Consider the following 13,478-nt stretch of genomic DNA (forward strand, 5'->3'; position numbering starts at 1 on the left):
TGCCATTGGCCTCCTACTAGTAAAGTGTAATTAGCACAACTTATTAAAGTGACCAACCCACCCAGCAAGCATAAACTAAAAAATGTTTGTTAAATAGAATCTGGGCCTGGCCATTCGATTTCATTGTTTTTAGTTGGGCCTGGTCATCACAATCCACTTACTAAGTGAGTCTACATCAATCAAAGCAGTAGTGGCCTTTGAGCCACAGCTCTTGTCGTTGGTGGCAGTTGTAGGCTGGATTCGTCGCTCCATACGAAAATCACATGTTATGCATATGCCGCCTTCATTCCCCTTTTGAACTCGCCCCTTGCATCACTCATTCAATCTTTTCCTACAGCTCTACTTAGTCATCTAATCTATTTCCTCTTTGTAAGGTTGGTTATATTCAACAATCCTTCTTTCCCCCATAAGAATTTGTTGCCCAAGTTTTGATTTTGATAACAGCATGCGCTACTGCATATCCAAGTTTGTTAAATGGCATCCGCCTCTCAGGAATTTCAGCTCCGTAAGTTCCTTCTGTTTCCTTCAATCAATGGCTTCTGTAGTAGTAGTAGTAGTATAGTTTTCACTTTTATTGTTTGTGGAGTGTGGAGCGTGGAGCGTGCTTCTTCACCTGTCTTGGATTGGATATGCACCTTGATTGATGGAATTACCTTTACTGTTTTTTCTTTGGAAATTATGTGAATTTTGAGTTCCTTAGTAGACTCCAACTCGGGATATGGATTGAGATTGTCGTTTTAATTCAATTAAATTGTGTTATTTTAAAGCTTCTTTTGTTGAAGCTATACTGTATTAGTTATGTAGGCATTTTTGTATTAATTTCTTAAAATAGTACTACTTCTCATTATCCTGAAGCTGGATTTAGCTAGTGTGCAACTTTTCTTGGTGAAAATATTTGCTTTGTTGGAGTTACAGGCTTATGTATAATTATGAATCAAATTGGTGAAGAGAATTAGTTCAACTAGCTGATTTTCTATGATCAGGTGTTCACACGTTTTATTGTAGTTGTCTGTAATATCAAGTTGATATTAAAGTTACCAAGATCACCATAAGGTCAAAGAAGGTGGAGTCAAGGATATCATGCTTGATTTTCCCTGAGAGCTTAAAAAAGGAGCACATATATTTTACTCCTAGGATTTTCTGTAAAATTGAAAGCTTAGAGTTATTTGATTTTCTTGTCTCCTGTTTTAATAATAGTATAATGTTAAGTTTGCACCTGGACAGTGACTGTTTCCTTTGTAGCTTCCCAGTTTACTGCCTCTCCAGCGACCAACCGCTGACTTGCAGTTTCCTAACAGTGATCAAACTTCATTTCAGGCCAACAGCACCGTCATGTCTTACATTCAGCAAAATAGCAATTATGGAATTACTTCAACAAGTGACAATAATGATGGAACCGCTCCAAAGATGCATGATCCTGCATGTCAAAAGTTTCCTGCAGACGAACCTGTTTCCAACGTGCTTGTTGATTCATTTGGGAGGCAACATACTTATTTGAGAATCTCATTGACAGAGCGTTGTAATTTGCGATGCCTGTACTGTATGCCTGCTGAAGGCACGGAGCTAACTCCGAGCCCTCAACTTCTTTCACAGAACGAGATTGTTCGCCTAGCAAATTTATTTGTCAGTTCAGGTGTTAATAAAATTCGTCTGACTGGTGGGGAGCCCACAGTTAGGAAGGACATTGATGATATTTGCCTACAGCTCTCACACTTGAAAGGGCTAAAAACACTTGCTATGACAACTAATGGAATCACCCTGGCAAATAAACTTCCAAGATTAAAGGAATGCGGGCTTACTTTGGTAAACATAAGTTTAGACACATTGGTTCCAGCAAAGTTTGAATTTATGACTCGGCGGAGAGGACATGAAAGAGTGTTGAACTCCATCGATGCTGCTATAGAGTTGGGATATAGTCCTGTCAAAGTATGTATTATTGTTCTGGCTGTTTAGTTCTCTTATCTATTTGACCGATTAATATGGATTAGAACTCAGGAGTTTCTTTCCTCTGCCATGATGAGTCAGTATATATGAGTTAATGTGACTTTCTGTCAGGTAAACTGTGTTGTAATGCGAGGTTTCAATGATGATGAAATATGTGATTTTGTTGAATTGACGCGTGAAAAGCCAATAAACGTAAGGTTTATTGAGTTCATGCCTTTTGATGGGAATGTCTGGAATTCAAAGAAACTAGTACCTTACTCGGAGATGATGGATATTGTGGTAAGGTAGAATTCTAAAATCTCTATTTACAGCTTTAAGATTTTTTCATTATGAATATGAATGGTCAAATTTCCTTAACAGGTCAGGCAAGGTACTCCAGAGAATTCAGGATCACCCCACTGAGACAGCCAAGAATTTCAGGATTGATGGGCATCAGGGTACAGTTTCTTTCATTACATCGATGACTGAGCATTTTTGTGCTGGTTGCAACAGACTGAGACTTTTAGCTGACGGGAACTTTAAAGTTTGCCTCTTTGGTCCGTCGGAGGTAAAACATTGAGTCGCTCATCCTCACTAATAGTTTGCCTCTTTAGTACTCCATGATTCAAGGGTTTGAAGCATATTTCTTTTGCACCCTTCCCTTCAAGATGCTCACTTGCCCTACATGTTGGAGTTGAAAATGGCTTGATCATGTAAATTCGTGGTTGACACTTGGTTAACATTAGGTACTATATCAAATATTTTAAGATTATCAAAGGAAGCTCACTTGAACAACTTCTTAGTTCTGTTTCATCTTATTGCAATTATCAGTGAGTTTGTCTGTCAAAATGCCAGGCACAGTTAGACTATTCTTTCAGGGTAAGTTTTATTTGTTGATTGTGTAATATCTTTAGTAACCCCAGTTATTCCCCAAACAACTCTTAGGCACAGTTCGGTGAGCAGGTAGATTCTGCTAACTCTGTGCTTCTCATCATGTTAAAAATAACGTTTGTATCTCATACGCGTGAGGTTGCTCCTTTCAGGTTAGCTTGAGGGACCCCCTGCGGAATGGTGCTGATGATACTGAACTTGAGGCAATTATTGAAGCAGCGGTAGCCCCTTTTGTCCATATTCTACCCAATTTTCACAATCACATCCAATTTATTTTGATCTCATTTTTCAAGCATTTATTCCACTTACCAGATAAAAAGAAAGAAAGCAGCTCATGCTGGGATGTTCGACCTTGCAAAGACTCCAAACAGACCAATGATACACATTTGCGGCTAGAAATCATCAGGCCATATGCATTATTCTGTACTCCATAACTTGTAAGTGCTCCTTTAATATTCCAATCAACTCATAATGTTTAGTTTCTATAGTTCCAAATTGTGTGGTTTAAACTCAAGAACATTGCTGAGTAGGCATGTAAGACATCGCGACAATCATTCTACAGATCAGATGATGAGTTTAAAACTCATTAAATTCTGCCGTAGGAGTAATTAGCTTCTTGATTCTGCTCATCTTTTGTTATGCATGCTGCACATTGATACATCCATATGTGATACTTCTGGGAAATATACCTCATGATTTTGTATTTCTTCTGTTTCAGTCATCAGTCTCACTTGCCCACTGAAGAAAAAAGAAGATAAAAATGCATGAGAATCTCTGATGAGACACATGACCAATTTTGATGTAAATTATTAGTACATTATAGTTGCAAAAGTTTCTATAAACATTGAAAATATATTGCCTGTTTCATGTATTTGGGATAATATAATTTCCAATTTTCTCTACATAGCATATGATCTTCTTCTATAGGAGGTGACTCAGAGAGAGTCCAGACTGGCCATTCTTGTTTACCATCATAGTTGGGGTCTATGGACCTCCATCTCTTTTGGTATCTAGAAACAATTCATTTTGGGTGCATATGATCTTATTTGGTATCTAGAAACAATTCATTATTCCAAACCCTCTACTTCATTTGTTAATTTCCCTTGTACTCTCCCTCGTCGTCCCTTTAGTTTTGGGACATTTCTTTTGGGCATGGGGATTAAAGAATAAATATTTAATGAGTTAAATGGAATGAGAATAAAAGTAGGAGAATTGTGAGAGTAGAATAGCAAACGGAATATACTTAATAATTGACAAATGCATTTTACCATAGAAATATCACAGAGTACAGCTAATAGAGTCATTTTATAAAGCCAGATATAAGTTAGCATCTCAACTCAACATTATGGGCAAAGTTATCATCTTTTTTTTATCCCCAAATGACTTTATCCAATTTTCCATAAAGAAATAAAGATAATGAATATGCTATATACTCTTAATGGTCAAAGTGAGCATCTTCTTTTCTGAATTCATTAATTCATAATAAATCAAAGCTACCAAAGTAGAATTCGAAACTTCTCCCAATAGGTTAACAGCCCACCGCTCTCCCACTAAAATACATGGATTTCATAGAGTTCAATTCATGGTCTCAACATCAATAATAAATCCCAACACACAAAAGGCATCAAAGACGCTTTGGCCGAGTGGTTAAGGCGTGTGCCTGCTAAGTACATGGGGTTTCCCCGCGAGAGTTCGAATCTCTCAGGCGTCGTTTGTTTGTTTTGGCTTTTGCTTTGTCGACCATTTTCACCATTTTATCAAATTTCCTCAATTTTCAGTTTTTAGATAGATAATCTTACCGCTCTAAGTTGCTACTCCACTTTTTCTTAATTATTAACGTGTGATCCTAATTATGGCCGTGAAAAGAACAATATTTGGTTGACCAAATCATCCCCAAATATGTAGTGTGAAAATACAAAATCTGAGCATACTCCACAAATGACTGAAGACAATAAAATTCCATTCCATTACTATATTACAAGGAAACCTCAACACCAAACACAGTTGCCAGAGAAAGAAAAAAACCGAATTTTTATTGTCTCAACAAACTTATTAGTAGTATTTGAAATTTTAAAAGCATCAATCAAGCTTAGCAGTCTTGATCTTGGAAGCCTCGAGATCGGCGGCCTGCTTGAGGAGATTCTTATCGCCGTCCTCGAGCGCCATCTGGATGGGGTTGGAGCCGAGCCCCTCGGCTATGGCGAGCAGGATGTTCCTGATCTCATCCCTGAACTCCTTCTGGTCCACGGTGCCGCTGTTGTCGCAGTCGAACTTGGCGAAGATGGAATCGTAGAGCTTCGTCAGCTCCTCCGGCGGCGTCGCCACGTCCACGCCGAAGTCGGTCTCGATCAGCCGCATCGACTCGAAGGCGCGCCGGAGCTCCGACCGCGACAGCACGCCGTCGTGGTTGGCGTCCAGCGACGCGAACGCCTCATCCATGCTCTTCTGGAAATGTGCCTCGTCGTTCACGAACGCCTTCACCGTCGTGCCGTCAATTATCACCACACCCATGGCTGATTTGATTGGACTTCTTTTTATTGCTTTGTTTTGTGTTTGTTTCAATTTGAGGATTTTTTCCTTTGTAGGAAAGGGATTGGGTGAAGATGGGGACGCCGTTGAATTTGGACCGTGAGATTGCTGGAGTTCTGTTCGTGGATTTCAGGCACGTGTTTCAGTCGCATCGAATAAATCATAAGAGTACTTTTGTTTGGAGTTTGGAATTGGGAATTGGACCGATTGGTGGTGGATAACTACACTACTAGCACTAGTAGTCTAGTTAACGCTCCCTCTTTTTTTATAAGAATAATTTTTATTTTAAGGCAAATTTTAATACGCAATTAATAATACTCCATAAGAGAATAAATGAAAAAAATAATTAAAATATTGTTAATGGATAATGGGTTTTATTTTATCAAAAAAAAATTCAATTTTAGAAAATATATATTCTTGTGAGATGCCTAAAAAGAAAATATTGCATATTTTTGTGAGACGGGGTGAGTATGGTACTTCAATTTTAATGGTTTGGTGAAAGGTTGACAAATTTATACGAAAATATAACACGAACACATACGAAATCAGTCAAATTTTATTAGATTTGTGTTCGTGTCAAATTGGCCCATTATTGTAAATTTGATAATTTAAGATTGGGTTTGGATTGAGTTCGTTATAATTTTAATTGTCTTATAAGTGTAGTAGACATGTGCAAACTTTAAGATTTTATTTGACTTTTAAGAAAAAATGGGATGAAAAGGTTAATATAGTAATAATTATGAGTAAATAAGTAAGTGGAATATAAAGTTTATATATTAAAATAATAAAAATAAAATGATATTTTTAACGAGGAGTAAGGACCAACATATTAAAATTCCTCAACCAAAGACAAGTGAAAATTCTGAATATATAAATCTATTAATTCAACCCGTCAACCGAAAAGAATTCAAATAGTGTGAGGAATTTATACATTATGCTTAATTTTATTGTTCTTTCAGTTTCCCTTCCTATAAATTGAAGTGTGTTTTTATAGAGCTAATTGTATTATACTTAGTACTTAAGTTGTGAAGTTTAATTAGTTTTCAAATTTGAATGACTTTGCAAAATCCATATTTATGATTAAAATCTAGAGGCAGTGAGTGTACTACTCCATATTTACATGGGACGCATTAATCCTATAATTGTAACTGAATTCTAGCTAAAAATAACTATGATAGATGCAAGCAAGTTTTTACCTTGAATAAATAATCAAACAGATTCTCAAATCTGACAAACTTGTTAGCTGAAATTGCAAGTAGGTGTATATTAGTCGATATATACCCTTGTCTTCGATCTAATTCGATATTTACAAGGAGATCGGCATCAAAATCGATTCCAATAGTAAAATTATATTCATCTAAAAAAAGAGTCCACATATACTTATTTTTTATAACAAATTAAATTAACCTACAGAGCTGCTAGAGACTCAGGCTAGTGAGACACAAAGTAATGCTGATCATCAATAAATAAGTTAGAAATTGTAAGTAGAATAAGTTAAGAAAAAGAGAGGAGTTAATAACATTGGTGAGATTTAATGTTTGTAAATTGTAACGAGTTAATTCAGAATAAAAATATGCACAATAATATTCATACTTTAAACAAATAATTAATAATTTCCGTATTTTTATTCCATAGAAAAAGTGAAAGAAGATGTACAAAATAAACATTGAAACAAGGTGGCCTAATTAAACCTTGTCTCATCAACTAAGAAGTGGAAACAAGCGGTCTTGGAAATCGGAGTGATAAGAAATCATGAGGAAGAGGAGGAGGCCGAGGCCCCAGGGCGGTTCTGCTCCGGCAGTGGGAGAGAGGAGACGGAGGCGTCGAAGGCGGAGAACAAATGGACGGTGAGGAGGAGCAGCGGCGACACTATGAGGAACAGTTTGATCTGGTCGAAGAGTCGTTGGAAGATGGACTCGTAGTTGATATACCACGTGATTCCGACGAACATGGATAGTATTACCAGGATGAAACAGAGGTGGACTTGCGGCGGCGCCTGAGTGTGGCTGTAGCCCTTAGACATGATTGGAATTAGTGTTTTTAATTTTGCGGTGCCTGTGCTTGAGATTTGGTGGTTTATATATAGAGAGAGAAGAGTCGGGTAAGCGTAGGTGGGAGGCTGAAGATATGCAAGATTACGGAAGATATGAAAAGATCACGGAATTAATTCTAATTATTCTTCCCTAATTTTAGCTAAGGTAAATCATGGTAATATCTTACCATATGTAAATTTCCTTTGCCTATTTTAGGCGTGTACCTCCACAGCTTGTATACACACTTGAATGAATAAAGTTTATCCCTTCTAACATGGCATCGGAGCCAAATAATCAAAGGCTCAGAAAATAATTTCATCACAGCCCGAATACCTGTCCCGACCAGAAGGCGGTGACGGACGAACCGAACCTGAAATGGCAGACGAAGAAGATGTCAAGACCGGTGATCTCAAACTCAGAGCAAGCAAGAATGTCACAGTAGCATTCAAATTAAATGGAAGGAATTATGCCCTATGGGCCCGACTCATGCGGGTAGCCATCGGGAGCCGAAGGGCGTTGCGGCACATCACCGGAGTGCCGGAACCCCCGAAACCAACCGATAAGAATTATCTGGAGTGGGAAGAAACCGATTTGGTGGTTTTTTTCCTGGATCGTGGACAACATGGAGATCGAAATCGTGGCAGATTTCGCACACCACCAAAGTGCGAAGGCCATTTGGGATAGCTTGGCCACAACATACCAAAGCACGACAGATTCATACATGATATACGATTTGGAGGACAAGGCCAGCCGGATTGTCCAAGGGGACACGGATCTGGAGACCTACTGGAGGACACTGCACGGGATTTGGATCGAAATTGATCGATGCCAAACCAAGACCATCACCTGCTGCGATAAAGGAATATGTGAGTATCGAGACATTATCAATCAGAAGAGATTGTACAAATTCTTGGCGGGATTAAACTCCCAATTCGAAGGAACCAGATGGGACATCCTAAAGGAGAGTCCAACGCCTCCAATAGACGTTGCATATGGCTGGGTAAAACGAGAAGCCATACGGCTAAAGATCATGCCATCGGTGAATCCCGACTCAACCACAGCATCTAATGGGATAGGACTCGGATTTGGAGCCCGACAATGCAAATTCCAACCACAACAGACACCGCTTCGACCACCACAGCAGACAACACCGCTCCGACCCGGAGGACCGCTCACCGCCACCAACGGCCGCCGCGGAGCCACCAAGCCTGATAAAACAAAATTATGGTGCTCAAATTGCGGAATGAACAAACATACCAGAGAAAATTGCTTCAAATTGATTGGATTCCCGGAATGGTGGGATGAGGGTCAAAAAGGGAAGGCTAGATTAGCCATCGGGATGGAGGAAACCGGTGGAACAGAGGGCACCGCTCGTGGATCGGGAACTGATGGTGTCACTCCACGCGGCGGCGGCGGCGGCGGCAAGCGAGCGGAGGAAGTCGGCCAGGCAGCGGTCGCCGAACGGATCCCAGGAGTGGAGAGCGGCGGGTTCGACTGTGGAGGTAATGGGCTAGGGTTTTCTAAACCTAGCCCATATTCTAATTTGAAGCTTAATCCTCCATATTCCGAAAATTTTCATTTTGACCCCCGAAGTTTACATTCTGCCCCCCATGTTTTGATTAATCCGAAAAAGAACCCCATGTTGTGTGATGACTTGTTTATTAGCCCCAATAGTTTCGAAATATTGCATAAAGAGCCTATTGCATGTACAGTACAACATAAGTCTAGGAGGAAAGATGACCGGTGGATTTTCGACAGTGGAGCAACCGATACTATGACCCATGATAGACAGGATTTTGTGAATTTTTGTGGGACTATGAAAAGTCAGATACAAAACTGCAGATGAGGAATTTACTTCAGTAGAGGGGAGTGGAACAATTGAGATCTCTCCGACGTTAAAATTGTCAAATTGTCTCTATGTTCCCAAATTGTCACACAAGTTGATGTCTATTAGTCACGTGACGAAGGAATTAAATTGTACATTACTAATGCATCCCAATTTCTGTGTTTTACAGGATATCAGGACGAGGAGGATAATTGGGCGTGGCACTGAGCGTCAAGGCCTCTACTATGTTGACGAGATGGCTCACCAAGGCAGTGTCGCAATGCTGGCTCACGGATCTGCAACTCGAGACGCTTGGTTGTGGCACAGACGTTTAGGTCATCCATCTCTGGGTTATTTTAAACTACTTTTTCCGAATTTTTCGCATCTTAAAAATTTTGATTGTGAATCGTGTGTTTTGGCGAAAAGCCACAGACAATCGTTTAAGTCTACTGAAACTCGTGTTAAGAGTCTGTTTTCACTTGTGCATGCTGATGTTTGGGGCCCCGCGCCTGTTACTGGTGATCATGGTTTTAGGTATTTCTTATTATTTGTGGATGATTGTTCGAGAATGACGTGGGTGTATTTTTTGAAAAACAAATCTGAAGTTTTTGAAAAATTCGTTCTCTTTTACAAACTTGTCGAGACTCAATTTCAGACAACTATAAAGGTCCTTAGGTCAGATAATGGGAGGGAATTTGTTAATCGAGAAATGTCAAATTTTTTCAGGGATAGAGGATTAGTTCACCAAACCTCATGCCCATATACCCCCGAACAAAACGGAGTAGCCGAAAGGAAAAATAGGATCATTATGGAAATAACTCGTGCTCTGTTTTTTGATTCTAATGTTCCAAAATTTTTATGGCCTGAGGCTGTTGCTACGTCTGTTTATTTGGTGAACCGTCTTCCTACAAAAATTTTGAAAATGAAAACTCCGTTGCAGCTTTTATCTTCACTGGCCGATATACCTGCACCCCTTACCTTACCTCTTAAAATCTTTGGATGCTCGGTATATGTTCATGTTCCCAAACACGAGAGAACAAAATTTTCCGCGTGCGCTATAAAGTGTGTTTTCTTGGGGTATGGAATGAATCAAAAGGGCTATAGGTGATTTGATCCATCGTCTAGGAAGATTATAACGACCATGAATTGTAATTTCTTGGAATGTGAGTACTACTACACCAATCTTAGCGGTCAGGGGGAGAGTAGAAATGCTATTGATAGGTCAAGTGGACCCCTAAATTGGTTCGTGTCATCACCAAGCGAATCTGCTGCGGAACCAACCGAGACAGTTAGTACTGCCGCCGAGCCGGTCTTGTCACCAGCAGAGCCTCCTCAATCACCCACGCCTGACAGTCCCCCTCCAGTGATATCTGAGGTAACCACTGAAACTGAAGTCAATAGTACGAGTATTCCTAATGAGACTAATGCAGAACCAACGGAGAGTGCTGCAATTGATGGAGACACTGGACAATACATACTCCCAGACCGGAGCACAAGGGGTATTCCGCCCAAAAGGTACAGTCCTGAGCCTATATCAAAGAAAAGCAGATATTCAGTGGCAAATCTGGCAACGGCAAATCTAACTGAAATGGCAAGGGCCTTCACGACTGCATTATATAAGGAAGAGGAACTCCCGAGGACAGCAGAAGAGGCAATAAAAGTCCCACATTAGAGAGAAGCAATGCTTGTAGAAATGAAGGCACTGATGAAGAATAAAACGTGGGAAGTATGTATGAGGCCTGAGGGATCCAGACCAGTGGGGTGTCGCTGGGTTTTCACGATCAAGAGGAAACCAGATGGGTCGATTGATCGTTATAAAGTAAGACTAGTAGCCAAAGGTTATACTCAAACCTATGGGGTCGATTATGCAGAGACCTTCTCGCCGGTAGCAAAGATGAGTACTATCCGTGTGCTATTCTCCATTGCCGCAACGAAAGACTGGCCACTACATCAGTTTGATGTAACTAATGCTTTCTTGCATGGGGAGCTAACTCGACCAATCTATATGGAAGCCCCACCAGGATTTGATGGGGAATTCAAGGCAGGAGAGGTGTGTAAACTCAAAAAGACACTTTATGGTTTGAAACAGTCACCAAGGGCATGGTTTGGAAGATTTACTGAAGTAATGAAAAAGTATGGATACAAACAGAGTAATTCAGACCATACTCTGTTCCTAAAAAGGAAGGAAGGGAAGATCACATGTCTAATCATTTATGTGGATGATATGATCCTTACTGGGGATGATGAGGAAGAAATCAGACAATTAAGGGAGAACCTGTTTACCGAATTTGAAATGAAGGATTTGGGCCTATTAAAATATTTTCTAGGTATTGAGGTGATGCGATCCAAGAAGGGGATATTTATAAGTCAACGGAAGTATGTTTTAGACCTTTTGGCTGAGACAGGGATACTAGATTGCAAGCCCGCAGAGACCCCAATGATGCAGAATCATGGTCTTCGACTGACTGAAGGAGCCGAACTCACTCACCAAACGAGATATCAACGACTGGTGGGTAAACTTATCTATCTCTCTCATACTAGACCTGATATTGCATACGCTGTGGGAATCGTCAGCCAGTTCATGCATAAGCCTCAAGTTGATCACTGGGAAGCAGCTCTGAGAATTGTGCGCTATTTGAAGGGCACAGCAGGTCACGGGATCTTGTTCGAGAATCACGGGAATTTGGAGGTACAAGGGTTCACAGATGCAGATTGGGCAGGGAACCCAAATGATCGAAAATCGACTGCAGGGTACTTTACCTTCGTTGGGGGTAACCTGGTAACTTGGCGAAGCAAGAAGCAAAAGGTGGTAGCTCTATCAAGTGCGGAAGCAGAATTCCGTGGGATCAAAAGTGGGATAACAGAGATTCTGTGGCTAAAGAAGTTACTGACAGAACTTGGCTTGATGGCAAAAGAGCCGTGCAAACTCTTTTGTGACAATAAAGCAGCAATCAGTATATCAGAAAATCCGGTGCAACACGATCGAACAAAACATGTTGGAGTAGACCGACATTTCATCAAAGAGAATATAGAGGCAAGAGTGATAGATCTCCCATATGTCCGTTCAAAGGACCAGTTAGTAGATATCCTCATGAAGGCTGTAGATGCAAGGAGTTTTGGTGGAGTATTGGGCAAGTTAAGAATGGGAAATCCCCTTACTTAACTTGAGGGGGAGTGTTGAAGATATGCAAGATTACGGAAGATATGAAAAGATCACGGAATTAATTCTAATTATTCTTCCCTAATTTTAGCTAAGGTAAATCATGGTAATATCTTTCCATATGTAAATTTCCTTTGCCTATTTTAGGCGTGTACCTCCACAGTTTGTATACACACTTGAATGAATAAAGTTTATCCCTTCTAACACGGGAGATTAAGGTTTTGTTAGACTGTCTACCGTAAGGCGGACGTCCCTAATAGCCCCGCCCATTTTTTGTCCACAACCTGAGTTTTTTTTGTCCGCGCCCAAAAAAAAGGTTTCCGCCACTATAGGCAGACACTTCTAATAGCCCCGAAATTTTATAACCAATTTTCATTTGAAAATTTTCTTTTAGTTTCAATCAATTATAGTTAAAATCATCAGAATTTAAATAATTAGAAAATGAGGTAATTGTGACCGAATATTTGTTGTATTGGAAACGGTAAAACTATACCACGAACATTTAAAACAAAATTTCTTTCGGCAAAGTGGATTCTGTTACTAATTTTTTTCTAAGTGACATTAGTGTGTATATATGGGATGTGCGTCTGTATTTTATTAATGGTACTGCATTATATTGACAAGCAAATTTCGTTTATTCACTTTCTTTACGAATCAAGGTTTGATCTGTTCTATATTTTATTAATTTCTTTAAGTTATAGATTTTTAAGTAATTTGTAAAACTAATGACATTATCATTGATAGCTCTTGTGTTTATGGTAATGCAAACAAGGTATTTCTGGTCCTTTATAAAGAAGATATAGAATAGATATTTGCAATCAATTAACAATTGTTTTATAATAGTCCGTCTTTTGATTATGAAATAATCCTTGAATTAAATTTTGAGATTATTTTATTAGTTGAAGAAATTGACTATGTTTAATTATCAAATCATTATCCATTTATGATTAAGTTGTGAGATTCAATCTCATGAATCAAACACAACCCATATTTAATTTCGAGATATGATTTAGCAAATCAAACAGCCCATATGAGTACATTTTTAATGCAAAATGTATGGAAATATAAATGCATATTTTCATTGTTCTTAATAGATTAAACCTTTTTAAATAGTAAA

At 39.3% G+C, this 13,478-nt stretch overlaps 2 protein-coding genes and 1 non-coding gene across 7 annotated transcripts; 2 read left to right on the forward strand and 1 right to left on the reverse strand.

Moving 5' to 3' along the window:
• The first annotated feature begins 190 nt into the window (after positions 1 to 190).
• Positions 191 to 3,716, forward strand: LOC121805381 (GTP 3',8-cyclase, mitochondrial-like). 5 transcript variants are annotated; one of them, XM_042205207.1, is made up of 7 exons: positions 191 to 505; positions 1,318 to 1,926; positions 2,056 to 2,228; positions 2,305 to 2,491; positions 2,967 to 3,035; positions 3,127 to 3,251; positions 3,533 to 3,716. In XM_042205207.1, the coding sequence occupies exons 1-6, from the start codon at positions 446 to 448 to the stop codon at positions 3,208 to 3,210; spliced, it is 1,182 nt and encodes a 393-aa protein (XP_042061141.1). In that variant the 5' UTR covers positions 191 to 445; the 3' UTR covers positions 3,211 to 3,251; positions 3,533 to 3,716. The 5 variants fall into 5 exon arrangements, 1 of the variants encoding a protein (XP_042061141.1); XR_006051469.1 differs by lacking the exons at positions 3,127 to 3,251; positions 3,533 to 3,716 and adding an exon at positions 2,755 to 2,802 and having other exon boundaries at positions 2,305 to 2,669; XR_006051466.1 differs by lacking the exons at positions 3,127 to 3,251; positions 3,533 to 3,716 and having other exon boundaries at positions 2,305 to 2,886.
• Positions 3,717 to 4,443: 727 nt separating this feature from the next.
• On the forward strand, positions 4,444 to 4,525 carry TRNAS-GCU. The gene has a single exon. It is a non-coding gene; the product is annotated as a tRNA-Ser (tRNA).
• Positions 4,526 to 4,753: 228 nt separating this feature from the next.
• On the reverse strand, positions 4,754 to 5,548 carry LOC121802200. Its single transcript, XM_042201799.1, has one exon. The coding sequence runs from the start codon at positions 5,323 to 5,325 to the stop codon at positions 4,894 to 4,896; it is 432 nt and encodes a 143-aa protein (XP_042057733.1). The 5' UTR covers positions 5,326 to 5,548; the 3' UTR covers positions 4,754 to 4,893.
• Between the last annotated feature and the right edge of the window lie 7,930 nt (positions 5,549 to 13,478).

Source organism: Salvia splendens, chromosome 5 (genome assembly GCF_004379255.2).
Source record: "Salvia splendens isolate huo1 chromosome 5, SspV2, whole genome shotgun sequence".
Classification (NCBI taxonomy): Eukaryota; Viridiplantae; Streptophyta; class Magnoliopsida; order Lamiales; family Lamiaceae; genus Salvia; species Salvia splendens.